Below are 27,258 nucleotides of genomic sequence, written 5' to 3'. Positions count from 1 at the left end.
GAATGCTAGGCTGGAAAATTGGCAAGGAAAATTCCGGCTTCCCCATGACAGAATCATTCCCCCCACCCACCCCCGTGTCCCTTGAAGAAAGCTCCCTCAAATTGGCCTCCAAAAGGCATCCTTCAAAGAGATACAGGCATTCAATTTGGGGATAAAACCCAAATTTCGTTGGTGTTTTATAACCGGCCAGGCTAGGGGGAAAATTAGCTTTCCCAAAGCCGATTCCCTGAAGGGAGGCGTGGATCCTAACACTCAGTAAGGAGCTTCTCTCTAAGGGAAGTCCTCAACTTACGACCACAAATGAGCCCAGAATTTATGCCGCGAAGTGAGACATTTGTTAAGCGAGTTTTGTCCCATTTTCCACAGCTGTGAAGTGAATCGGGGCAGCTGTTCAGTTAGCGACACGGTTCTTAAGTGAATCAGGCTTTGCTCGTCAGAAGGTCGCAAAAGGGGATCACGTGACGCACACCTCTGGGACGCCGCAACCGTCATAAATCTGATCTCTGCATTTAAAAAGATCCTGGGAAGATCACCACCACTGCTGTCTCCGAAGGAAACTGCGCCGGCTTTGGGGAAATTTGGGGGGGGGGGAAGTGCCAACAAGCCAACTCATTTGGTTTCTAGATCGCCACTCCAAAGCGGGTCTAAGCGGCCGAGATGTATCCCGACAAGCGCACTTTTTTTTTGCACGAGTGCCGACGTTGAGGCCAGCGGACAAAGTGAGAACGCCAAAGAGAAAGGGAAGGAAAAACAGACCGGGAGATTCCTTGGTTATCAAAATACAAAGTTGGCAGAAAAATAAAATCTATCTTAAGAGGGCCGCCTCTGTCCCTCTCTCTACGTAGGCATACATATATCGTTTCTTTTCAACTCGGCGGAGTCTCTGGCTGTTTAACTGCACAATGAGGTATATTCTGGAGGGGTCACCTAAGCTGGCAGCTACGTCCGAGGCTGCCTTCCGGTGACACCGTATCAGGGTAGATTTGTCGGTTTCGCACAAGGCTCCCTTAACCGCTTAGTGCCTCGGTGGCCGCTAAAACGTAAACTGGAACACTTTGTGGACCGGGATCCTTCCAACGAGGGGAGACAGGAGACCCTGGCCTGCTTTTCTTCCAGGATGAAGCAGGAGGCCCCCCAGAATGAGGACAGACAAGTGATCGCCAGCTCCTGCCCACCCACCACTTCCCTCGATCCGATTCGGCGTTTTGCGCCTGGCTTCCAGCAACCGGGAGGCGACGCCTGGTCTGTCCTCGGCTCGTGGGGAGGGAGTTACTCCCCTGTGGGTCCCTGGATCAGTGGGTCAGAGTCTGAACTGAAGAGTTCTTTGTACAGGGGTGGGAAAACCGCGTGGACGCCCATGGGGTACATCTGTCGAAAGGAGCGGAGCTTCTCCACGTGCTGGGAACAGAGGCTTCGCAACTTCCCTTTGGGTGGCAACTGGAAAGAGAAAGCGGGAGAGGGAATAAGACACCCTCACCTGGTCTGGCTCACCTGGAAGGTGCTCCACTGTAGGAGATGGCTGCTGTTCGAAGCTCTGGAAGGGACCCACCTTTGCCAGGATGCCTTCCCGGTGATTTTTCTGCAGCATCTGCTTGAACGCCACTTCAAGGTTGTTTTGCAAATAAGCCACCTTACTTCTCTCTTGCAACCACGGGCGATCTGCGAAACGCAAAGAGAGGTTGGCCGGGGGCCTCACTCCGTTTGGAAGAGCAGAGCTGTGAAGCAGGACGTTTGGAGACGGGGGGGGGGGAGGCAGAAAAACCCAAAGATTGTTCTCTCTTTGAACAAAGAAGCTGCAACTTCCTCAAACCAACAGCAATTAATAGTGGTCCAAAGAGGAGACGGCCAGCGTTTGACTCCCCAGCCAGAAACCCCCGTTCTTACTTGCGTTGATCAGCACCAGAGCTGTGAAGAGGGCAATTTCGTTCTCGGAGAAGTGGAGCGAACACAGGCTGTGCGCAAAGTCGAAGATGGAGTTGATAAGCTCACTGCACCCTGAGAAAAACAAGAGCAGTCGTTCAAATCACACTCTGAAGAGGAGAGGGAGGAGGAGGGAGAGGAGGGGACAAAGAAAGAGAAGTAGGAGAAGAGGAAGAGGAAGAGGAGAAGGGAGGAAAAGAGGAAGAAGAGGTGACAGAAGGAAAAAAAAGGAGGAGAGGAAGAGGAGGAGGAGACAAAGAAAGAGAAGTAGGAGAAGAGGAATAGCAGAAGGAAGAAGAGAAGGAGAAAGTAAAAGAGGAGAGGAAGAGGAGGAGGAGGAGGAGGAAGAGGAAGTCTATAATAATTCAATGTTCTTCTTTGGAGAAGTTAGATGAATCTTGGAAACCAACTCCTGAAGTTGCAATCACTTCTAGGTGTCAGTTGACGTTCCTCAAACCCACTCAAGTGGCAGGCTTCCACCCTGCCCCCAAAACCTCTTGCCAGACCCTCCCCTTCTATGCCCTACTTTAGACCCCAACCTGGATCTACAGGGGGTTCCACCATTCTTGATCCAGCTAGTAGGGCGCTCTCGTACCCAGAGACTTGAAAACTTCTGAGCCAGCGTATTTCCCCTCAAAGAAGACCGTCCGGTTCTCAGAATTGAAGGCTCGGCACATCCTCACCAGAACGACCTCCATGGCACCTGAAGGGGGGGGGAGGAGAAGGACATCAGGCCCGGCCAGTCCCTCCCTTCTGGGGGGAAAAGTTTTGGCTGACGTCCTCTGCTCAGACCGAAATGGGGTTCTGTGCCCGCCTTGGCTGCTGTTCTGGCCTCTACCCGTCTTTGGGACGGGAGAATCTTTAGGACTTTTCCCACGCTTCTAACCCAGTCGATCAGAAGCCGGATTAGTAAATAACAAGAAGGGGGGGGGGAAATGAAAACATTAAGAGCAAAGCCGAACGCGACGACGTAAACAATGAGTAAGTAGCCCAGGAAAGAAAAAGCGTGAATCCCAGACACCCAGCATGAAGGGCGGGCCTTAAAAACCAAATAAAAGGAAGTATAGTTTGTTCTCCACTGAAAAGGTCCGGTAGAAATCGGATCCACAAAAGTCACTTGGGCATTGGGTGTGGCATCGCACCCCTTACCTGCTTTGAGAAGCACAATCTGATCATTCTGGCAGAGGTCCATGAATCCACCCATTCTCTTGGCAAACTCCACCACATATTGGATGGCTTCCGTGATGCGGCATGCACAACTCTCCCACATTTCCTCCATTGTCTAAGGGGGGGGGGAGGGGAAGAGAGAGAGAGAGAGAGGTGATGAAAAAGTTTGGGTACATCTTGAAAAACAGAGAGGAGTAAAAATTCAGAGGGGTTAAGGAACTAGTCCTGATGAGGTTCCTTAGTTGGGGTCATGAAATGTCTGCGTGAAACCCATCAAACTCAAAGAGCACCAAGGACCCCACAGTCCTCCTCCTCCTCCTTTCCACAAATCCCCCTCCCTTCTACCACTGATGATGTTACCTAGTTGGGTCATGAAACATCTGCAAGGAAACCACCCAGCTCAGAGAGCCCCAAAGACCTCACAGAGTAAAGATGATCCAGAACATCTCTACATGATTTGTGTAGGGATCCTAGATATGCTTCTTAAAACATTTCCTTTATTCTTTAGGCCTCTGGGGCCACAGTGTCCTTTGGACAGAGTGGTCCCTTCTGCCAGAAGTTGAAGTCTCAAAGATCTCATGAAGGTTCAGTGTGACGGTGACCTTCTACCAGGAGATGACTTCTTCCAAACTTGCACCCTAACAATCAGTTGACTGTTCATAGTGGAGAGGGCCATGGGTCTCTTGTGAAGACTTCACACCTTGCCTGCCAAAATAGAGGGCACAGTTCTTTAAGAAAAGGGTCTCTCTCTTGAGGATGGTGGAACCCCATCTTACCTTCTTCTGGTAGCTCCCAATTTCTTCTCGGGTGAAGGTCTCCCACCTCAGCAGCTGGAGGTCTTCCAAGCGGAGTTGACAGGTCTCGCGGTAGGACTTGAGAACGTTCTGGGTCAAGTGCTCTGCAGGAGGAAGACAATAAGATGACCACACGTCTGCTTCCACAGCCCCAGGGAAGCTGCCCCGGGTCTGGTCTCAGCTGCCTTGACTTCTATTGTTTTCCCTAAGCCTGATTTTGAGAGAGGGGCTCCAAACCCCAGTTGTGTCTTGAGATCAAAGAAAGGGTCTTGACAGATTCCTGGAGCAGAAATCTTCTGAAAACCTCCATTCACTCACCAATCTCCATCAGCGAAGCGTGTGGACACTCCAGGAAGCTGGTGAAGTTCAGGTTGGTGTGGAAGTCCAGTGTCTCACTGACGGCTGTCCGTTCTGCTCTGTTGACATTGGGGGACAGGTAGTCTGGTGACACCTGCGCCTCCAAAGTGCAATAGACGCTCGTCCTGGGTTCCACCTTCATGACCCCAGCACCGTGCCCCTTCTTGAAGGGGTCCGGCCGGTCTTCACCCAGGAGGCGCTGAGCCTTGGGGAGCCCGTTAGAGTAGGCCAAGCCCGCCGTCTCATCCGGAGACTGGCTAAGGCGGGTCTGTCCGTTGAGGAGAGCAGGGGAGCAGCTGCTGCCTTCTCGGAGATCTGGAGAAGGGTCCAGCTTGAGTTGTCCATTGGCCATGCCCAAGGAGAAGGTAGAACCTTCTCCACCTTGATGTTGCTGCTGCTGCAGCAGCTGTTTCTGGACCTCGGCGTGGAGGCTGTCGCGTTGCTTCTTGGACATTCGGCCAAATTTGACAGCTGCGAAGAGACGACAAATGAGGGGATGGCTCTCTAGAGATGACAACAATGCAAGACACTGAAGACACGAGCAATCTGAGTTTATTCAGTAGTACTCGAAGCTCCTCAACACCTCCAACCTGGTTCTTCTCCCCTTTGTCCCATTTTGCGGTGTGCCATCACCAAAGTGAGGCAAGGAACAGAGGGAACGTCTCCAGACCCAAGTGCACAATGTTGTGTTTAGAAATCCAGGGAAATCTTATGAGACTTGGGAACTGTTAAGATATTGAATTTAGTAGCGGGAATAGTAAAGTGTATAATGGGCCAGAATACAGTTGTAGTTGATTGGTTGGAGAGCGCTGGCTCCTGCGTGAGGCAATCTATGCTACGATTGGTTGCTGTGGGTGTAAAGGGGGAGTTTCCCTTTCCCCCCGCTTTTTTCTTCTATGCGTTGTGTTTATTGCTGTGTGATTTACCTCATGTGATTTACCTCATATTATTTACCTCATGTGATTTACCTCATGTGATTTACCTGTGATTTACGTCATTGATTTACCTATTATTTATCGCATGTGCTTTATCTCATGTGATTTATCTCGTGATGTTAGTGTGTTCCTGACTATCTTGTCAGCTGTCAATATAGAAGTTAAACGTACTTATTTACATGAAACTACAAGTTCATGTCAGTGTCTCTAACTTCATTGGGACACCAGCTGCGCAATTCCCTGATGGGAGCCCTCCCTGAGGTGCACCTCCACATGGGACTTACCGTCACGGGACATGCCAAGGCTGAGACATTTCTGCAGGCGACAGTGTTGGCAGCGGTTCCGGTTGGTGCGGTCGATCGGACAGTTTTGTTGCCGAGTACAAGAATACGTCACGTTCACTTGCTGGCTGCGTCGGAAGAAGCCCTGGAGAGGAAGCCAAGAAGATGAATGAAGAAGATGGACTCTTGGTAGCTTCACTGGTGGCCTCCAAGACTTTGTGAAGCCCAACAGTTCAGTGGTCCATCAACAAAGAGAACCAAAATTGGTTCAGTAGAAATTTATGGGCATCTGCTTCCAGGAAAGGGAGACCCCCTCTTGACCCCCCACCCAGGAAAGTCTCCTGCAAGGAAGAGGGAACAATTACGGCTAATGGGACTGAAGCCAACATCCTAGATCCCAGCGACTGAGGAGACTGTTCCCCACCTTGCATCCTTCACAAGTGATGACCCCGTAGTGGATCCCGGAAGATTTGTCTCCGCAGATCTTGCAGGGGATCACTTCAATCTGGGCTGTGTGGGGAAAAGAAGACAAGAAGAGACTGAACTCTTGAGAGAAGCACGTGTGAAGCGTGCTCCTGTGGTGGGAGAATCAGCAAGCAGACAAGTCAATATTCTAGAACACGGGTGTCAAACTCGCAACGTCACGTGACGTGTCATGATGTATTGTGACTTTTTTTGCCATTGACGGCAATGGGGTGGGGGTGGTTTCGCTATGATGCATCCGGCAATGATGCATCCGGCCTGCCCTGTTCTAGAAGAAGCAAATAAGGGACCCGCAGATGGTCCATTTTCTTAACTGATGGACAAAGAAGGGGGGGGGGGGTCAACCTATTCTCCAAATCACCTGAAGGCAGGACAAGAAGCAACAGATGGAAACTCATCAAGGTGAGAAGCAGCCTGAAACTAAGGGCAAGCTTCCTAACAGTGAGGACAATTAACCAGTGGAACTGCTTGCCTCCAGATGTTGTGGGTGCTCCATCACTGGAGGCTTTTAAGAAGAGACTGGACAACCATTTGGGTCTCCTGCTTGAGCAGGGGGCTGGACTACAAGACGTCCGAGGCCCTTCCAACTTTGTTATTCTGTTAAAGTCAATTGCTAACATTAAACACTATTTCTTCAGCTGTTACCCAAAAGGCTCTGCAGTGCTCATCAGAGTCCACCAGAGGGCATCCTTGCAGCTGGCACCATTCACAAGACCTGGAAACTCTACGTGTGTGTGTGTGTGTGTGTGTGTGTGTGTGTGTGTGTGTGTGTGTGTGTGTGTGAAACAGTCCATTTAACTGACATCCTTTTCTGGTCGCGTCAGGCACTTCAGCAAAAGTTCAGCGAAATTATTGACTGTTTTTTAAATATATGAACCCGGACAACACGCAGTTTACTAAGCCCTGAAGATTGTTATTCTAAATAAATAAAAAAATAAATGAAATATATTTTTTAAAAAAAATAGAAACGGGCTTCCTCGTTAAGTGTGGTTGTCAAAAAGTCGCAAAAGGGGATCCGGCGATAAATGTGCAACCATCATAAATGCGAGTCAGTTGCCAAGCGTTTCGATCACGGGGTCGTCCAAGGTCAAAAAGGGTCCCCAGTCCCTCATTTCCCTGCCGTTGTAACTTTGAACGGTCGCTAAAAGAACCATCGTAAGTCGGGGACTAGCCGTCCGCACGCAATCTTCTTTCCCCATCGTCTACCCCGCCACTATCTCCCTCCGATCTCCCCGTAACGACAAAATAACAAGTGGAAAGACCAAAACAGAGAAGGCAGCGCAAAACCGCAACACGAGCAGATATTTTACTTCCCTTGACTTCAAACGCCGATACTGGTAAGCGGAGCCTGGGGGAGCCGAGTTGAGTCAGCTTTTCAGTTACTCAGACGATGCTCCTTGACGGAGCTGCCAGTAAGAAGTACTCTCACTTTTAGGCAAAAAAATAAAATAAAAACGATCCTGCCGGTAAATTCGACTTTATGACCTGAGGTCAACGGGGTGATGCAAACACACACACACACACACACACACACAAACACACACACAGAGGGGACAAAATGAAGAGAAAGAATTGAGGTCAGGGATCGGGATGTTCTGTCATCCGCCACCCCTGCCCAGTTACGGATTCAAGTGTCGTCAACACGACGGCAATTACAAGGAGCGATGCTGGTCCTCTGGCATTGACATGGTTTTATATCGGAGAGGTCTGCATTTCAAAAAGGAGGGACGGGGGACTCTGGGACCCCAGGGGCCACGAAGAGGGTCCCCCCCAGGAGGGGGAGGGGGAGGGGGAGGAGGAGGAGGAGGAAACAACTCTGGAATCCTTGGGGCTCTCTGAGCTCGGCGGCTTTCTTGCAGACGTTTCATGACCCAACTTGGTAACATCACCAGGGCTAGAAGCAGAAGCGGGTTGGAGGAGGAGAAGGAGAAGGAGAATTTCCAGCTTGGGCATCTTCTGTTTCTTGTGGCCCTTATTTTGGAGCCAAGTCACTAGTCCCTGTGAAGGCCAGGCTCTTGCTGGAGGTCAACTACATGCAGACAGGGTGTCTGCTCCTCGTTGCCAGCTCCTCGTTGCTACACTCACAAGCCAGGCCAGGAAGAACTGACCTCCCACTCCTCATTTACGTTGTTGCCATCAAGGTGGGTCTTTCAACCTTCTCTCTTTCGAACAAAAATCTGGAGCACCTCCCCTGCACCTGTTTGCGAGCACAAAACCCCCCAAACCACACCGCTTGGCTCTGACGGAGCCGATTTGTCTCCCGCACCCCGCCCCGACCCCTTCCCCTCTGGCAGCAGGGGGGGTGCCCACAAGCTGAGGGGAGGGAGGAAGATCCGTTAACACTTTCCCCACATGAATCAAACCGAAATGCTGCGCAAGGAGGTACACACCGCCTCCCCACCCCCGGGGGTGAGTTACTCAGCTCTGTGGGGTGCTGACAAAAGAAAAGCTCGGGGTAGGTGCCCCTCCCCCTGCTTAAATAAAGAACGAGCTTGATTGCAACTCAGGAAACCTCCGGGGTCTTCCCTTGCAAAGGAAAAGTGGAGGATGCAAAATATTGAATGAAAACGGAGGCGGGTTTTGAAGCAAGAGCCGATCCGGAAAGAAAGGCGAAGGGTTGCTGAGTTGCCGATAGGAACAGGGCCTGCCCAAAGACTGGCAGAAGCAATGTGTGTGTGTGGGGGGGGCGGACACCCCCAACTTTCACGCTGAGGATGAGGGAGGGGGAGAGGCAGAGAAAGGCGTGGGGGAGGAGGGCGGTAATGATGGTGCTTCATGCTGAGAACGATGGGGAGGTGGGTCCTGACAGCCCTTTTCCAGGGAGGCAATTTGGGGTCCTTCTTTCACGGGATTGATGGAAGGAAGGGAGAGAAAGAAGGGAGGGAGGGAGGAAGAAGAGAAGGAGGAAGAGAAGGAAGAAGATGGAAGAGAAGGGAGGGAAGGAAGGAAGGAAGGATCTCTATCCTATGCAGAACACCATATCCATCTCCGTTCTCCACCGGCCTTTGACAGGGAGTCGATGGTCACATTTGTTCCGATTTGTCCTGGGCCATTAAGTGCAAGAAGTCCCACTTTCCTAATGAAACCAGCCCTATAAATAACACCGCCTCTTCTTGGCAAAGCCACCCCACCCACTGGATGAGCTTAATTAATGCCTCCCACTTTCCCTGCTGGGTAATTTGGCAGCTGGTGACCAAAATGGAGTCCTGATACGTAATATTCATACCTTCCTGCTTGGCGAGACCGGGACCCCCACCGCTCACGGAGGCCCTGGGAGGATTTCCAAGCACTCGCCCCGCACGGAAAGGTGGAGAGGTTTTTGTTTTTAATGGGCCTTTCCTTTTTGTACACCTGAACACACACACACACACACACACACACACACACACACATACAGAGACAGACAGAGCTGGACATCCTTTTTAAAAAGCTGGACAATGTAATCTTTCTTTCTTTCTTTCTTTCTTTCTTTCTTTCTTTCTTTCTTTCTTTCTTTCTTTCTTTCTTTCTTTCTTTCTTTCTCCTTCCTTCCTTCCTTCCTTCCTTCCTTCCTTCCTTCCTTCCTTCCTTCCTTCCCTGAGAGAAATGAGTCGGGGGCCTAAAGGAGAAGGATGGCCCTTTCCATTCGAAGCCAGCTGAAGCTGATAAACAGATCTGAAGAAGCCACCCTCCACCCGCCCACGGCTTCTTTGCCTCCCTGGTTTCGTGGCCCTGCCCTGCCTCCCAGGCCATCCACAGGGCCAGCCCCACCCAGAGGCTTTCTAAACCTCTCCGCGGCCCCGGGTGGACGGGCACCGCCAAGCCGAGCAGCCGAGCAAGCAGCTCTCAGATACCAACAGAGAGAATCGCTCAGGGTTGAACTAGCCTAGCACTGATGTTGTTACTTAGGTCATGAAACGTCTGCAAGAACCTCACCAAGCTCAGAGAGCGCCAAGCACCCCAGAGTCCTCCTCCTCCTTGCAATCGTAGCACCCATGACGTTCCCTAGTTGGGTCATGAATCGTCTGCAAGAAGACCGCCCCCAGCTCAGAAAGCACTGTGGATCCCACAGCTCGGCGGTCTTCACTGCCTCCTGCTTTCTGCAGCCACACAAGAGTGCAGAACGTGGGAATACGCTCAGCCTCTGGACTTCTGTGCAAAGGCCCGGATCCAAGAGAACATGCTGGCTTCTTCAAGGCATGGGAAGGGTCACTCCTAACTGCGCCACCTTGCGAAAGACACCCAGGAACCTCCCACGGCTTCTGCTAGTTGATTCATTTCTTATCGAGGCCCCAAGAAGACTCCTTTTGCACAGGACCACCCCTAAATATATAATATATATGTATATTGAAAACTTGGTGCGGGGGAGATGCTGAGCTGAGTAGCTCTAGACCAGACACCATCAATCACAAGTCAACTTCATTCTGTCCCCACAATCGGTCTTGTAGCCCTAACCAAGAAGCTGGTTTTGTCACCAACAACTCCCGGGTTGAGTCACCACCATCTGGCTGAAATTGCCGAGATCAGAACACAACCATCATCCCCATCCCTCTCTCCCCCCCCCACCCGAACAGCTTCCCTCCCCATCTAGCAACCCGCAACACACACACACACACACACACTATCCACAGCCCCTTCGCCTGATTGTCAAACCGTGCCACGATATTTATCTGGAATTGGCAGATTCTCCCACTGAGTTAAACGTGTTTGTGTGTGTGTGTGTGTGTGTGATTGTCTGTGTTGTAACAAACCTGAAAGCAGTGAGAAATTGACTCAACCAACCCACAGAGATCAGCCACCCGGGTGGCCCTCAGCGATCAAAGGATCAAAATTGCACGCCACGAATGTTAGCAAGGCTAAAACTGGGCTGTTGCTTGGCCTTGTTGCCATCCACAAAGGGGCTGCATCATCAGCAATGGGGGCTGGACCCCCCTCCCCAAAAGAAGCAAAAAAAAAAAAGGCTCCAGCGATAGAGTGCAAAAATCTTTGTTTTATTCAGCCAGGCGATCTAGTCTCTCCTGGGGAATGAAAAACCTCCTTCAAACTTTTATATTTTAACTCACAACCCCTCCTGACAAGTAGGCTAAGCCGAGGGAGCAGCAACTATCCCCAAGAATTGAACTCAGGACAGCCCAATTTTTACTGCTGCCCTCCGGATGTAGCCTACCTCTCCAATTATGATCCGCCTCTGAGCCTTCAAAAAGCAGAGATATCCAGTTGTGATCAACGATCTTAGCATTACCAGATCTGTCAAGATCTTAGGAAAATATAAATCTGTGAGTTCCCGGAACGGCAAAAACTCCTAACATTGGCAGAAAAACAAAACTTCAGCAGATTAAGATTAAAATATAGCTTAGCAGCTTTGCTCCACTCTTTCGAGGCTGGCGAAAAGGGCAACCTGGATCTTTTCTGAATTGCCTTGAAGTGCACCTTTAGTAAAATGCTAATGTACTTTGCAAAATATGAGAATATTTTCTTTTTTCTTTAAAAAAAAATCCTTTGAACCCCATCCAGGGCAAAGATGATAATACGGTTGTTTGCGGCTTGCCCAGTGGGCTTAATCTGGAGGAAAAGCTGTTCTTTGCTTTTTCTTCAGATTTCTTGAGCTTTCCTTTTTTTGCTATCAAAAGAATTCGGAAATCATATTTCTGCTTAATCCAATTTTCTCCCAAGCTGGCCGTGGGGAGCTCCTCTCTCGAACCAGAGGCAACCCCCCAAAACTCTGTGAATAAACTGATTTAGGTCCCTGTTATCCAAATGCCTCTGGATGAGTTAGCCATGCAAGTCGATTTTTCATCTACTTATTTATTACATTTATTTGCCGCCCATCCCACTGAGTCCCTTGACTCAATGGCACAAGAGGCAATCAGGATGTCATTTATTATCCATCTAAGCTGCCCAGGCTGTCAAACGGAACTCAAAGACTTGGAAAAGTTAGAGAGAAAAGGAAAAATACGTAAGCTATTAGGGTCCATTTAAAACCCTCCAAGCTGGATTCATTCATGTCAAGCTTGGCAAAGCTGCAACGGTCTCAAACTGGGCAGAATTTGCACTTATTCACACACGGTAGGTAAGCAAAAACAGCGTCGTTGCAGAATTGACAGAAGCAAAGATTTTAGCAAGTCATTTAGAGATAACACCCTTTGCTTACACAATGGAGTGAAAATGTATATAAAGAGCTGTTTCTGAAAATGGATCATCAGTTTTATTTTTAGCTTTAATTCTGGGATGGCTTTAAATCAAACCTAAGCCACCAGAAAAGGAAGAGGGGGGGGGGGAAGAGTAATTATCAGTGTTTTTTTAAAAAAATAACTCTGTAAGATGGGAATGGTCTAAGCAGGTTAAGGGAATATTACACTGGATATTAGCTTGAAAAGAACTACTGGCGTTCTGTTCCCTGAACCAGAAGCCGTTTTTCTTAATAAGCCTTTTAAAATTATTTCCACCATTGCTTGTCTTTATTTTTTAAAATCATCATTTTTTTCAATCTGCAATTTTACTGCTCAATTAAAATGGAAAAAAGATATCCTTTCATTATATATATATATGAATGAATATTTACCCAGAAATGGGAGTTGATTGGCATGTTGAAAATGTCCCGCCAAAAAACAGAAGGAAAAATAATATATATATATATATATATATATATATAAAATAATATCTAAAATGTTTTATATATTTACCAAATGAAATGAATAAAAAAATAAGATTTAAAAACTGTATCTGGGCTGTTCGAAAAGCTTCAGGCGTTTATTTTCTCAGCTACCTTTGCTACAAATTTGGGAAGTTGGTGAGTGTTTTTGTAGAGACAGTTAAAACAATTGCAAATCTCTTTCTAAACAGAAATAAACAGACTGCTGTTTATTTTCTCTCTCCTGTTCTACTCCTGGGGAAGACTTCTTTTTAAAAATACAACTATTTGGGGCAAAAATCTTCCTTTTCTTTCAACTGCTTTGAAAACAGTTTCTTGCATTAACGAAGCACAGAAATAATATTCGATAAATATCTTTAATAGAGCTTGCTATTCTAAATGAGCATTTCGGGACGAATGAAAACGTTTTGACCACCTAAATTTTCAAATCCAATTTCCCTCAAGAGAAGGAAAAGAAATATCTCGCACATTTCAAAAAGAGAGGAATTTGCAAATAACGTCCTCAAAACGGGAGCGAACAATTCACCCTTTCTGGGTCCTTATGAAAGTGCCAAAATCCTTCAGGAAATATTTAAAAATATTCTGAAGAAGTGCCAAGTGTTACAAACATATTCTGAAGACGCAAAAATTGTGCTAAGGGGTTGTACAAATGTTTCCGTGTTTCGGTTTTCTTTCGCTATACGTGGCGGCAAATTTGCACAAAAACCCGACAAGATTTTTCCATCAAAATAAGGCAAAATGAAGGAATTTGAAGATTTCCAAACGCTATCCAGAAAGGATCTATTTGGCCGTGAAAAAAAAACAAAACCCTAGAAAAAGGGATTATTTTCTTTCTTTTTCTCTGCACCCCTCTTTAACTTTGCTAACTTTCTTTGCTGTTCATATATTACCTTAGAACAAACTTTAATAAAAACAAACAAAAAAAGGGCATTTTGACACAAGGAAAGTAATATAACGTATCATTTCAAGGAAGGATCCCAAAAAAGCTGAACTGCCATTCAGAATCCAAAAACGCACCACTAAAAGGCCCCTTTGCCACACCACACCAAAAGGCTTCCTGGTTAAAAAAAATGTATTTCTGAATCTCGGGTTTTCAAAGTGAAAAATCCAGAATTTTAGTTCATAAATCTGCTGCTTTGAACAGATTTCCGCTTAAGCCACGGACTGCAAAGACGCTTTTTCATTTTTCTCAAAAATGTCAGGGAAAGATGGAAAAAAAGGGACAAATTTAGGTCCGGTTGAGGTTTAAAAAGGGGGTCTTTTGAAAGCTTAAGGGGTTTCCTCTCTGCTTTATTACAGTCACCCTGTGGAAAAGGGGAAAGGAAGGAAGGAGAGAAAAGAAAGAAAAAGAAAGAAAAAGAAAGAAGAGAGAGAGAGAGATGGAAGGTGTCCTCTCTGCCTTAATACAGTGAATTTGTGGGAAAGGAAGGAGGGAAAGAAAGAAAGAAAGAAAGAAAGAAAGAAAGAAAGAAAGAAAGGAAAGAAGAAAGAAAGAAAGAAAGAAAGAAAGAAAGAAAGAAAGAAAGAAAGAAAGAAAGAAAGAAAGAAAGAAAGACTGACTCTAGTTAGTTAGTTTTGGGTGCAAATGAACAACTTATCCGCTCAGCGAGGGGAACTGGGGCCGAATTTACATTAAAACTGTGCAAATTCTCCCAGGTCGCTACAATGCAATGCCGCATATTGGGCTAATATGGCTTTTAAGTCTTGCAACTGTTTATTTTTATTTCTTTATTCAATTTGTTGGCCCAGTTTTTCTTGATCAGTTGTGCGGAAAGCAGGCACGAAGGAAAGATGACAGAGCAACTGAGGCCTCCGTTTCGCGGGAATCACCGTAAAAAGGGCTGCATTAACTGGGCGCTGTTCCTGCCTCTCTGCACGCTAAATTTGGGTGTGTTTTTCCAAGAGGTCTTTTGTGCCAACCACAAGAGTTACTACTGCACATACAAGATGGGCTGAGTCTTTCTTTCTTTTTCTTTCTTTCTTTCTTTCTTTCTTTCTTTCTTTCTTTTTTCTTTCTTTTTTTCTTTCTCTCTTTTCTTTTTCTTTCTTTGCCTCCTTCCTTTCTTCCTTTCCCTCATTCTCCTCTTCCCCTTCTCCCCCCCCTCCTCCTCCTTCCAATTTATAATGATAATTTGGTGGCAACAGGCTAAGTATTTGAAAGAATTTCTCTCGATGCTACAATATCAAACATTTCCTTGCTGGGTTCATCTTATCTTTTCTTGCCTTCCCTTATCTCATCTCATTTATAGTTTCATCTTATTTCCAGGAGCTTCTGAAACCGTGAACAAGCCAGCTTGTACAAAATGCAACCCGCCACAGAAATCAAGAACTGTAAAATTCATCCATAGCGCAGCGAGGGAAGCACGCACATCACATCACACACGCACGCAGACAGACACACAGTCCCAGCCTCTGCTTCTGCGAGACCCAGACCCGGCAGAGTAAAACTAGGATGCCACCCTAACCCTGGGTTATTCCAAACCACGTGAGAATTTGCTAGGATTCTGCAAGTGGTAAGGTAAGGGGAAAAGTCTGCTCAGCTGCCGTAAATTTTCTCACACGGGAGCTTGTGCCTCTTGAGCAGAAGTTTGCAGAAACTTTTCCTGTCTGTTTTAACTTCAAGTTTCAAGAAATTTGAAGGAACTTTTAAGCTTCCAGAAGTTTGAAGAAACGTTTAAGCTTCCAGAAGTTTGAAGAAACGTTTAAGTTTCAAGAAGTTTGAAGAAACTTTTAAGCTTCAAGAAATTTGAAGAAACCTTTAAGCTTCAAGAAGTTTGAAGAAACTTTTAAGCTTCAAGCAGTTTGAAGAAACTTTTCCTTTTTAACGTTAAGTTTCAAAAAGTTTGGAGAAACTTTTTTTTAAAATTTCAAAAAGTTTGAGAAAGCTTTCCTTTCCTTTTTAAGTTTCAAGGCCTGAAGAAGTGCGCGCCAAAGTCTGTTGCCCGTACCCAAATGTACACCGAGCAGCTGCCCCCTCTGACACCGCTTCCCCAGAGCCGGTAGGTACCTCGCATGATGCCGCCGGGTTGTGGGAAAGCTTCAGAGAGGTTGGCACCTTGACTCTGCCACAACTGTTCAGTCGGAGGACGCCAGGTGTTAAGATCAAGGCTCCGAGGCTGCTTGGTGAACGCCGGTCTGATTTTTATTTCTCCTTTCGGAAAAGGCAGCCGGGGAGCAAGCAAGTCTCCAGGTGATGCTGCTCACCTCAAGACTGTCATTCCTGGGGGCCAATCGGAAGCCCCGGCTGTATTTTGGGGGTGGGGAAAAAGAAGGGAGAAACCGACAGCAGCGGGCTGGAAAGTTTCACAACCGCAAAGACGACAAAAGGAGCGAGAAACAGAACGACCACAAAAAAGGACCCAGTTTCCGTTAGCAAAAAGCAAGAGGGATGGGGTTTTTTTTGGGGGGGGGTCTACTTAGAGAGAAAGAGGCAGGGGCTCGCCAGCAAGTCTTTTAATATTTGGGCTGAAGAGAGCTTTTTTTTCCCCCCTCGTCTCGAAGAAATGCAGATTGGCTCGCTGATTTGAGCGACCTGTCTCTGACCGTTTGTCACTGTTTCTGCAGGTAAGGAGATTTTTTTGGGGGGGGGAGGCGAGTGAAAATGGTGAATATAGTTTCTTGAGATCCCTTCCAAAAAGGGATCCTCTTAGGATCTTGGAAAATTGAAAAGATCAGAAACCACCTCGATGTAAGCAATTAAAACTGCTCTTGAACGCTGAAAGACAAATTGTCAGGTGGTTTTTGCTTGTTTGTTTTAAAATCATTTTAGGGTTCTGCAAAGAGCCACTGTTAATTCCTCTTTATTAATCAAATTTAGAAACTGCCCATCCAACTCTGGACTCTTTATAAATAAATGGCTTTTCAACATCTTTTCAAGAGAGATATTAAGAACCAAGGAGGCCTTAACAATTATACACTAAATCAAGACTGTTGGGGCATCAGTTCAAAATCTTTCTTAAATCTGGGGCTTCCCCCCCCCAGGCCCTTTCAATTATTTAGCTGATTATAAATTATTTCTAATTACTCAGGCCTCCTCCGTTCACTTCATCCGATGAAAAATCCCGTCTCTTTCCAACTCTAAAAGTGAGATATTGTTTTATTTAAAAAAAAACAACAACAACGATCCTTGTTTATCTGAATGGGATAGTCCCAATTTATCTCGTCTGCTCTGCTAAGGGAAATGACTATACATGGGCAAAATGCGCCCGTCGGTGCTTTTTTGGGGGGTCACTGCTGCCCCGAAATCATTGACGTAAAGGGGGAAGATCAATTTCCAGTACAGCCCCCCCCCCGCCCTTTTTGGGTGCTGGTGGGGCCACATGGTACTGAATGTGCCAGCAAAGGATGCGATAACCCATGATGCTGATCAGGCACACAGGATGGGGTTGCACCACACAGAAAACTATACCAGGCACCCCGCAAGGAGGAAGTCAAGGTGTGTGCCCACCTCCCACGCCCAGAGGCCCCAATTTATTTATTTTTTTAAAAAAACAACCAGATTTGGAAAGTGACAAAAATAAAATATAAAAAAAAAAGAAATTGTTTTCTTCAGCTTCACTTCTTGGTTCAGGGCGAGGAAAACAAATAGCTTCTTAAAAGCCAGGAAGACAAATAGGTTGAGCCTCCGTGGAGCCTCCCAAACCAGGAGCAGTCTATCTGCAGAGGCCAACGGGGAAAGGCAGGACGGTGATGGCTTTGGGAATTCTTGCCGTTTTTGTGGCTTTGAAGGCTACGCACCCTGACCTTGCAACTGGGCCACAGGACCTCAGTGCCATTTCCAACTGGCCAAGCCAAACAAAAACCACGATTCAACAGAGATCGAGCTTTGAAGCCCGGTGGCAAAGATGGCTAATTAGCCCTTCCAAAAGCTAATCAGAGGTTCCGGCAATCAATCACGATCAGCCTCTCAAAGGAAACGCACAGCCTGGATTTCCAATAACGCACGGCTCAAAATACCTCCCAAATCAGAGTTTGAAACTAACCGAGTTTAGCAACGGCGGCCAGGTCTCCTCCCGATCCCTTCAGATCAAAAGTAAGATAAGATCCCTCCAGAAAAAAAAATCACAAGCAGTTTCAGCCTCATTCTCCACCGAGCCAGGACACATCCCTGAATAAACTGGCAATGTCAAAATAGGCAAAACTTTTACCAAAAGAAATTGGCAAAATTTTGCTTGTCCTAAAAGAGTTTTTGGCCATCAAAACAAGGCTTCTCTGCTACTTCTCTGCAAATGGGGGGTAACAGCCCCCCAAGTCCCAATCCCCAACTCAGAATAATTACTTGCCCCAAGGGAGCCCCCCCCCCTCAGCTGCCTCTTTCTACCTCCCTAATATCAGGGTTGTTTCTGGATTGCAGGAGACCAGATTTAAGAAATAAATAAAACGACAACGACCAAATGATAGAATAATAGAATAACAACAGATTTAAGAAATACATAAAAATGACAGAATGGTAAAAACGATAGAACCACAGAATTAATAATGACAACACATTTAAGAAGTAAATAAAACGACAGAATGACAGAACCACAGAGTTAACGATAACAAATTGAAGAAATAAATAAAACGACAATGACCAAACGATAGAATAATGGAATAACAAGAAGATGATTTAAGAAATAAATAGAATGACAGAATGATACAGAATAATCAAGCAATAATTGTAGCAAACAAATTTAATCAGTAAAATGATCGGGTCATAGAATCATAGAATCCTAGGGCTGGAAGGGATCTTGGAGGTCATCTAGTCCAACCCCCCCCCCCCTTCCCCTGCCCATCCCGGACAAACGGCTGTCTGATCTTTTCTTGAAAACTCTGCAAACTCTGAATCGATCGAAGAGCACGTTCCCACCGCCCACCCCCAGCGAAACCCAGAAGCCCCCCACCCTCGGTACTCACAGCTGTGGGTCTTCTTCATGGCTGCAGCGCCTGAAAGGAAGAGGAAGGGAGAGGTGAAACCAGGGCCAGTCGGGGCCCCCGAGATGCCGGCTTAGAAACTGCCTTTCCCAAACCATCAATCTTGGGATCTTTCCATCTCGCCCACACCCCTGCCGGGCTATTGGCTAAGATGCTGTGATGTCACGGAAAGCCTGCCCAAAGAATGCCCCAAGCCACGTGAGATTAGCCAATGGTCCACCTGATGCATCAGGAGAGGCAAAGCACCATGGGCTTGGAGGAGGAGGAGGAGTGTGGGATCCTTGGTGCTTTCTGAGCTGGGTGGTTTTCTTGGAGACGTTTCATGACCCAACTAGGGAACATCATCAGTGCCAGGAGAGGAGGGGGTTTGTAGGGAGGAGGAGGAGGAAGGACACGAAAGGGAGGGAGGGGCTTCAAAGGAGCAGCCTCACACACACACACACACCCTCGTCCTCCATCCCAAGAGAGACTTGGCTGGGGAGAACGGTGATGCCATTTATTTTTGCCCACAAGGGGGAGCTTTTGCCCACAGCTGGCTTGGTTGGGGTTGGGTTTGTTCGCCCTGGGAGTGGGGGGGGGGCAGAATAGGGGACCACAGCCAGCCCTCCCCCCCCCCGTCCCCCAGTTTTAAGGCGAGGAGAATCTCACAGCCTGTTCACAGTTCTCTAATGACCTGGTCAGGAGTTCGAATTTTGCAACCCCCGAAGAGCAATAACAACAAAACCAAACGTTTCTGTACATACAAAAAAAAGGGGTGTTTGCGTGTTTAGCCTTGTTTGTGACTGTGAAAAACAACTGAGCGCCTTTCTCCATCCCGGAAAACTTTTAGGGACTAAGGAATCGATCTCACGAAACGCCTAAAATGGAACAAATTTTATTCCCTCCCCCCCATTTCGGTGCTTCGTTGAATCCCCCCCTCCTGGGTTATGCCGAACACAGCTGAACGTTCTGCATATCTGCCACTGCACTGCACCAATCAGGCAACCGAGAGGAATCTGGCCTTCCTATTTAACCAGAAAACAAGGCCGCTAGTCCTCATGAGCCCAGAGTTTTGCTTTCGGGGGGGGGGGGGCTTTTTTTTTTTTTGGCAAGCAAATATCAAAACCCGCAACAGGGCGACTTGCAGAATTTCATCGTTTATCTTCCTTGATATAAATCAACACCTCTGAGTTTGCGGCTTTCACGAACAGATGAAAAGATTGCCAAAACATGCTGAAATTTGAGAGAGAAAGAAGGGAGGAACTTACAAACAAGAGTGTCCCTCCGCGCACCCCTTTTTCTCTGAATTTCTTCTTCTTAATCCTCAAACATGCAATTTCGTCAATCGAAAACATAAAACGCAAGTATCACCACGGCCGATCCAACACAGCAGCCGCTCAGCAACAGAGGCCAAAAATTTAAAAATGAAATTAAAATTTTTTTTAAGTGACTGATAAAACTAATATTGATGTTTGCAGCCTTGAATTACTTAAAATGAAGGCAGGATACAGGTAGATTAGATTAGATTAGATTAGATTAGATTAGATTAGATAGACGGATGGATGGATGGATGGATAGGTAGATAAGTAGGCAGACAGTCAGATTGGAATGGGATGGGATAGGGAGGGAGGGAGGAAGGAAGGAAGGAAGGAAGGAAGGAAAGAAAGAAAAAAGGGAGGGAGGGAGAATAGAATGGATGGGAGGGAGGGAGGGAGGGAGGGAGGAAGGAAGGAAGGAAGGAAGGAAGGAAGGCCCACCAAGCCAATTCACCCCATCCCCAGCGACGCAACCTTCACCCACAATCAAACTAGCTCCTTGCAAACTTTTTGAAGGCCATTCGACCACTGGGTGTGTCTCCTCCTCCTGGCCAAAGGGGTGGGTGGTCTTTTGGAGGTTTCTTCAACCCCCCCCCCCCCCCCCAAAACCTTGGTCTCTCAGATCCCAAGAGTGAACACAGCCAGGCAGAGATGGTGGGAAACGTAGAACTGGGGCTCACCCTGTCTGGCTGCGGGTAGAAAGAGGCAAGGTGAAGGGGGCAGGTTAATTCTTGGGGACCCTTTTCCAAAGCCAACCCCTCCAAAGGCTTCCTAGGAGCTGGCAAGGACAGGTAGGAGGCAGCGTGGCTGAAAACCTATCGAGGGTGGCATCCCCCCCCACCCCACCCCCAAATATCTTCGAGTTTTGCTGGGAAAATCGGCTTGTGGCTGGCTAAGCTGCCGCCAGCCCGTCCTCGCTTGAACTCGGCACTTACATAACTCCCCTAGCAGGTCCTGGCAGGCAGCCAGTCCCGGGGTGCGGAGCCAACGCCAGCCGGCTGCAATGCTTCTCCCCTCTTCCAGGCCTGTAAAGGCCAAGACTGCAAGCGGGAGAGAAAGAGAGAAGAGAGAAAGAAGAGTTAAGTGAGAGAAAGAAGAGAGAGAGAGAGGAGTGAAGACAGAGAGAGAGAGAGAGAGAGAGAGAGAGAGAGAGAGGAGAGAAAGAAGAATTAAGTGAAAGAGAAAAAAAGAAAGGAGAAAGAAGAGAGAGAGAGAGAAGAGTGTAGAGAGAAAGGCAGAGAGGAAAGAAGAATTAAGTGAAAAGAGAGAGAAAGGAGAGAGAGAGAGAGAGTGAAGAGAAAGAGAGAAGAGAAAGAAAAGAGTGGAGACATAGAGAGAAGAGAATGAGGGAATGAGAGAAAGAGAGAGGAGAGAAAGAGTTAAGTGAGAGAGAAAAGAGAGAGAATGAAAGAGAGAGAGAGAGGAGAGAAAGAAGAATTAAGTGAAAGAGAAAAAAAGAAAGGAGAGAAAGAAGAGAGAGAATGAAAGAGAGAGAGAGAGAGAGAGGGGGAGAGGAGCAGGAGAGGAAGTTGAGGGGAGGAAGAGAGAAGCAGTCCATCCCCAGCACTCTATTGATGAGTCAAACGGGGTTAAGAAGGTCGGTGGGTTTCCTGGGGGTGTGCAGAGAGATTTTTGGGGGGTTTGAGGTTATTTTTTGGGCCTCTGTTTGCTTTTTTTCAGAAAAATGGGAGATGTATCGGTGGGGCGGAAAAATAGAGAGAGGGGGGGAACCCCCAAATAATATCCCTTAACTAATTTGCATACTCCCCTTTTCAGCCATATTGGATCTCTGCCTGTTCTGGACACCCTGCTAACCTGCTCCCCTGATTGGCTGAATCCTTCCGTGACATCACAGCCAGCCAGCCAACGGTGGGCTGTTAGAGGAGCTATTTCAGTTTTCTTGAGCGGCTTTTGCCAGGCTGGGGAATTCTGGGAGTTGAAGTCCACAAGTCTTAAACATTGCCACGTTTGGAGACCTCCGATTCGAGAGGACATCTAGACCGACCGGCTAAATGCAAAGCCAGCCTTCTTCAAGAGTGAGAAAATCTAGTGGCCAGGAGTTCCAAAGACCCGGAGCCACCACTGATTAGTTGCTGGCTGATTCGTGCTCACCCAGCTTGGCCAAAGGCGTGGGCAGCCTGTGACGCAAAGCGGGTGGCCCATGGCTGGCTTAGATGCCAAGGAAGCTTGCAAAGCCTGTTGGCATTTAATTCCTCCCTTGGCTGTCCTACCTCGCAGGGTTATTGAGAGGACCAGAGACGGGAAAGGAGATTGGGGTTTGAACCCAATTCACATTTACCTCCCCGGGCACGTCTGAAGCAATGCCCAGCCTGGTTCAAACCCTGCTGGCGTCTTGAAGACGCACGCCCTGCCACTGGATCGTCCATCTCCCATCCTCACGTCGAGACACACGCAACCGCAACCGCACACAAACACCCACTTCTCCACTGGAGAGGCTTTAAGCTCCGCCCAACCTGGCTCACAACTCCGGTCACACCCAGACCGGTGCAAGGGGATTATGTAACCAGGGGCTGCCTTACGTGTGAAGCACAAACACCCAAGTCCTGTAGGCTGCCTGCCTCACCAACGCTCACCAATCTCGCTCGCACTCAGAACCGGCCACGCCGGGGTAGCTGACCCTCCAAAAGGATCCTCCCACCGTCCCTCGAATGACCATATGCTCTGCATCAAAAGATTGCAAAGATTTAGCAAGCTCCCATCCATGCTGTGTGGGAAAGGAGACCACTCAGAGATCACTTGCAAATCAACCCGCGCTGCCCCCCCCCCCGCTGGAATCGGACCTAATTTGCCTAGCTCCTCCCCAGCTTTATTGGCCCTGCCGGAGCAGGAAGTGAATTCTGGGACTGTTTCCCCTCCAAGAAGCACTTAGCTAAGCCCCCTCCTCCATCGAAGAGGTCGGGCTTGGCTAAAAGGGGCAGAGTCCTGCAGAAAATTCACTTAACGGCTGCCTCGCTTAGCAATGGAAAGGCTGGGCTCGACTGCGGTCGTTCAGCCGAGGACTTCTCCTTTGGCCCCGTCATCGGGGCCCTGCCTGCAATTTCCATTTGCCGAGAATCAAACCGGGACGCGGAGAAGCATCTGGAAGGGCCCCGGGTGAGATTTCGCCAGCTTGGCTTCCCAAAACAAGGATCAACCTTTCAAAAGAAAGGAAACTCCCAGGCAGGGCCGGAGAGGAAGGAGAGGCAGTGAAACTGACAAGGTCAGCTTCAGATTCCTCATGAGGGCTGGAGAAACAGACCGGATCAACGAAAGTTGTTTGCTGTTGCACCAAGGAGTGGGGTTGCCCAACAGAGAAAAAGGATAAGTAAATAAATCAATAGATAAAAGGCTGTTTGGCAACAGTTGTTTTGCCTTTGGAAGAGAGAAACAAAGGATCCAGAAAAGCTGACCAGAGTCCGGTCAGTTTCCAAGCCGAGGAAGCAAAAAGAGGAATGAGTGGATAAGATATGGTTAAGAAAAAAAAAGCGTGTCTTTTTTTGCTGCTAAGTCAAGGTAGGATCCTTGGAATTAGCCAGGTTTCAACCAGCTCTGAAGCTCCTTGGATATCCCCGGGTTCAAATGGAGAGCTTAAGGCCTACCTCGCAGGGTTAAGGGTAGAGCTGGGGAAAAGAAACCAGTTTATTTACTCCCCCGCCCAGATCCTTGGAGGATAAAGGGAGAGCTTTTTCATCACATGCAACATTAAACACGATACCAAAAATGTTTCCCTTTTAAAAAGGTTTCTGAGCTCTCTGCAGGGACCAGCATTATCATCATCATCATCATCATCATCATCATCATCATCATCTTTCCAGGTTTCTAGCCCCGAACACATCCCACTGGTTCCTTTCAAGCTTCTCTCAAATCCTTTGCCCGGCAAGCTTTCAAACCAGAGGCAAAAGGGTGAGAGCCAGAGAAAGCCCCCCTAGCTCAGCGCAGTCTATCGCAACATCTTAAGCACTTAACACACACACACACACACTCAAATTAAAAATACTATTTTTGCTGAGGACTTCACCTGAACGTCCCCTTGCCCCCCCCCGCCCCCCAAGCCAAACGTGCTTCTTTGGAGCTGAGCCTTTGCAAAGAAAGTCGAAAAGGCAAGCTGATTTCTTAGAAAATCACTTTCTTTTTAAGAAAACCAAGCCCTCGAGGACCCCCCTCTCTGCAGCCCCCCCCCCCCGTTTCCAAGAGGGGCAGCGCTGGAGGTCAAAGAGCAAAAGGGGTGATTGGGGAAAGGGGCCGTGGGGGCCGGCAGCAAAGGCAGCAAACCCGGAGCACTTCCAAAACTGGACAGGCCCGTTTGCAACCTCACACAGGTCTCTGCCTCTAAGCCAGATACTCTCTCTCTCTCTCTGTCTCTTTCTCCCTCTCTCTCTCTCTCTCTTTCTCTCTCTCTCTCTCTCTTCTCCCTCTCTATCGCCCCTTTCTCTCTTCGCTCTCTTTCTCTCTCTTTTTCCCTTTCTCTCCTCTCTTTTCACACTTCTCTCTTCTTCTTTCTTTCTTTTCCTCTCTCTCTCTCTCTCTCTCTCTCTCTCTCTCTCTCTCTCACTCTCTCTCTCTCTTTCCCCCCCACAAAGCCATGGTTCGAAATTGCTGCAAATTACTTAATTGGGGTTCCGGGCAGATGGAGACAGAGTTTGTCAACAATCTCCAGAGAGCTGGGTTCCTTCACCAGGACTAGAAACTTGCAGGAGGGAGGAGACAGTGCAAAGAAGAGAGGAGAAAAGAGCCCCCGACACTTTGGGGGGGGAGGGAGACCCCCCCAAGATGACAGGGGGCGTCCTTAATCCTCTGGAAAAGCGCGCCTCCCCGCCGCGAGGCTCAGGGGCGCGGGACTCCACGGCCCATGCGGCGCAGCCCGAGTCCCTTCCTCGGCGGGCGGGAGCAGCGAGAGCCCCGGCCCGGCTTACCTCGGGGGGCGTCCCGGCCCCGCTTGGCTGCTGCGGGCTCCATGGGGAGGGTCGTCCGGGCCGGGGACGCGCCTTTCCCGGCTGCAGGCAGCGGCAGTGGCGGCCCGAAGCTCCGCAGCTGGCCCTTCCCCGTCCCGCCCCCTCCCTCCCCCGGAAGCCCAACCGGGGAGGCCCCTATGCCGCTGGCCCGGCACGATGGGCCGTGTAGTGCCGCCAGACAGGGGCGAGTCCCCGGCCCGGAGACCCCTCCCTCCCTCCCCCAGCCCGACCTCCTCCAACCGGCCACTCAACAGGTGAAGCTTCTGCATCTCCCGGAGAGGAAAAGGGGACGCCGCGTTAAGTCCGGGCGGCATTGCTGCCTGTCGGCCCGCTTCCCCCCCACCCCCCACCCCCAGGCGGTTATGCAGCCGGTCGAGCTGCGCCTCCTCTCCTTCCTCTCCTGCCCGCCCCAGCCAAACGGGTCGGGAAAGTTCCCCCCGCTGCGCCAATGCCTCACCTGTGCCCCCGCTGCCTGCCTGGCCCGCCTCCCTCGGCAGGGATGCCGGGGCGAGGAGAAGAAGTTCAACAGGTGCGCCGGGAGAGCGGCGCAAGCTCGGCCTTTCCCCTACGGACTCCTGCCCGGCTCCGGAGGAAGCGCTCAGTCCCCACCGGACGGGCTGCCGCCTAATCTTGCTAATAAGAATAGCGCTAATAATGGGAACCCGGGAGGGGCGCGGGGAAAAGGGGAGGGGGGCAGCCCGCTCTGCCTGCCCCCCCCAGGCGGCCGTGCCACCGGGGTAGCCCCCCCACCCCCACCCCCGAGCTCCCTGCAACAGCGCTCGATTAGCCGAGGCTGCACGGCCGCCCTGCGCGTTACACAACTCGGCGCCGCTGGATCGGGGCCAGGCGCCCCCCAACCCTCGCCAGCCCGCCCCCCCCGCCACGCCGAGGCCGCGTGAGCCGCCCACACGTGCGATCCCGCGTGCAAAAAAACCCCCACCCTGGGCTCGGAGTCCTTTGCACGCCCAGGAGAGAGTTCGTGTTGAGTGTGCGTGCAAAAATAAAAAAGGGGGGGGGACGAGGGAAAGGGCGTGCAAAAAAAAATAATTAAAAATCCCCTGGGGTCCCTTGCACGCGGAAGGGGGGGTGACTTTGGGTTTGAGTTGTGGGTGAGAGAGAGTGTGCAAAAAAAAAAAATCTCCGCTCGGGTCCCTTGCACGCCCAGCCGGAGAGAAGGCGTGCATGTGTGTGTCGGTGTGTGCGCGCGCGTGCGTAAAATAAAATGGGGGGGGGGAAAGTGCAAAAACACTCGTTCCTTGCACGCCGGACCGGAGAGAAGGCGTGTGTGTCTGGGGGGTGCGTGTGTAATAAAGGAGGCAGAGGATAAAGGACGTGACAAAACGTGACACGCGCACGGGTGTTTCTGCGTGTACAAAACCAAGAGAAAGCGTTGCATCCACACTGTGCTCCGGGGCGAGCTCGCTGCGGCAGGGGCAGTCTACCGGAGACTGGGGGGGGCAAAAGAAGAAGAAAAAGACGTGGCACCCAAGTGCGGAACTAATCCTCCGAAGGGAAGGCCGGGGATGATGGGTGCTGCTTCCCAGCCCTTCCAAAGGGCGCCGGTCAACCGTGCCCGGAAGGAGGGGTGGCAGCCCCAGCGGCCTTCCCTCCCCCACCCCTTTGGCTGGGCACACCCTCGGCCGTCCCCAGGGATAATTACTGTTTATGTGCTCGGCTGCTGGGGCGCATGGGTCCTCACCCGGGGCTGCCACACAGGGCGGTTCAGGCAGCGAGACAGGCTGGGAGGGCTGGTGTGGGGGCACCTCACCTGTGCCAGCTGCCAAACCCGCCTTCCCAAATGCCAACCTGGGGATCCTCCCCGCCCCGCAGGGGCTCCTGGCCTTATAATTTGCCGCTTGCTAGAAGGCAGAAATTCCACAGGTGCAGAAGGCCTATTGCAGTGCCCTCGTTCGCCACCCGCCCTCGTTCCAGCACCCACGTCCACATCAGGTTTCAGCTCCCAGGATTCCCTGCCCTCCCTGGAAAACTGGAAAATTGAAATCTTGAGTTCTCGGTGGTGGAAAGGGGGCCAAGAGGAGAAGCCGCCACAAAATTGCAAAGAACGTGGCTTCCTCTGAGCAGGAATGTAATCCTGTCTTTCCATCCAGGGAAGGAGATGGATTTGCATACAGAACCAGTTTTTCCATTTCCCCAACCAATTGAGTCAAAAGCCAGGACAGGGGAAACACACACACAGACACACAGACCCACTCTCTCTCTCTCTCTCTCTCTCTCTCTCTCACACACACACACACACACAGAGAGAGAGAGAGAGAGAGAGAGAAACTGACTAGACCTCTTTTCCAGTTCTACAGATTCCTAGCCAGGCATCCTGGTACAGGATGGTCCTCAACTTTACCACCACAACTGAGGCCCAGATTTGTTAAGGGAGTTTTGCCCTGTTTTACGACCATTCTTGCCGCCGTTAAGTAAGTAGCATGGTGGTGAAGTGAATCCGGCTTGTCAGAAGGCCACAAAAAGGGGATCACGTGACCCTGGGATACTGTGACCGTCATAAATACGAGTCAGC

At 49.3% G+C, this 27,258-nt stretch overlaps 1 protein-coding gene across 7 annotated transcripts; it reads right to left on the bottom strand.

Annotated features, from left to right (window-relative positions):
* Positions 1 to 77: 77 nt before the first annotated feature.
* RORC (RAR related orphan receptor C) lies at positions 78 to 26,465 on the bottom strand. Of its 7 annotated transcripts, none has more exons than XM_081340667.1 (11): positions 26,428 to 26,465; positions 18,464 to 18,493; positions 5,879 to 5,964; positions 5,458 to 5,599; positions 4,200 to 4,709; positions 3,864 to 3,985; positions 3,070 to 3,202; positions 2,516 to 2,623; positions 1,885 to 1,995; positions 1,550 to 1,659; positions 78 to 1,437 (listed from the first exon to the last, which is right to left on the bottom strand). In XM_081340667.1, exons 2-11 carry the CDS (start codon positions 18,480 to 18,482, stop codon positions 1,270 to 1,272), a joined length of 1,509 nt encoding a protein of 502 aa, XP_081196793.1. In that variant the 5' UTR covers positions 18,483 to 18,493; positions 26,428 to 26,465; the 3' UTR covers positions 78 to 1,269. The 7 variants fall into 7 exon arrangements, with proteins under 7 accessions (XP_081196793.1, XP_081196791.1, XP_081196788.1 ...); XM_081340665.1 differs by lacking the exon at positions 26,428 to 26,465 and adding an exon at positions 25,186 to 25,352; XM_081340662.1 differs by lacking the exon at positions 26,428 to 26,465 and adding an exon at positions 24,690 to 24,799.
* Between the last annotated feature and the right edge of the window lie 793 nt (positions 26,466 to 27,258).

This window comes from Vipera berus, assembly GCF_964194415.1.
Source record: "Vipera berus genome assembly, chromosome: 16".
NCBI classification, from domain to species: Eukaryota; Metazoa; Chordata; class Lepidosauria; order Squamata; family Viperidae; genus Vipera; species Vipera berus.
This window is presented reverse-complemented; position numbering and strand designations above follow the sequence as displayed.

What these genes read in the sequence shown, in the direction of transcription:
- RORC (XM_081340662.1), bottom strand. Translation starts at nt 24,732, where the DNA reads ATGGAGCCCGCAGCAGCCAAGCGGGGCCGGGACGCCCCCCGAG. An exon ending in CATGAAGAAGACCCACAGCT is followed by an intron (nt 5,965 to 18,463) that starts GTGAGTACCGAG and finishes TTCCCCACACAG; the next exon opens with CCCAGATTGAAGTGATCCCC. An exon ending in CGCTTCGCTGATGGAGATTG is followed by an intron (nt 3,986 to 4,199) that starts GTGAGTGAATGG and finishes TTCCTCCTGCAG; the next exon opens with AGCACTTGACCCAGAACGTT.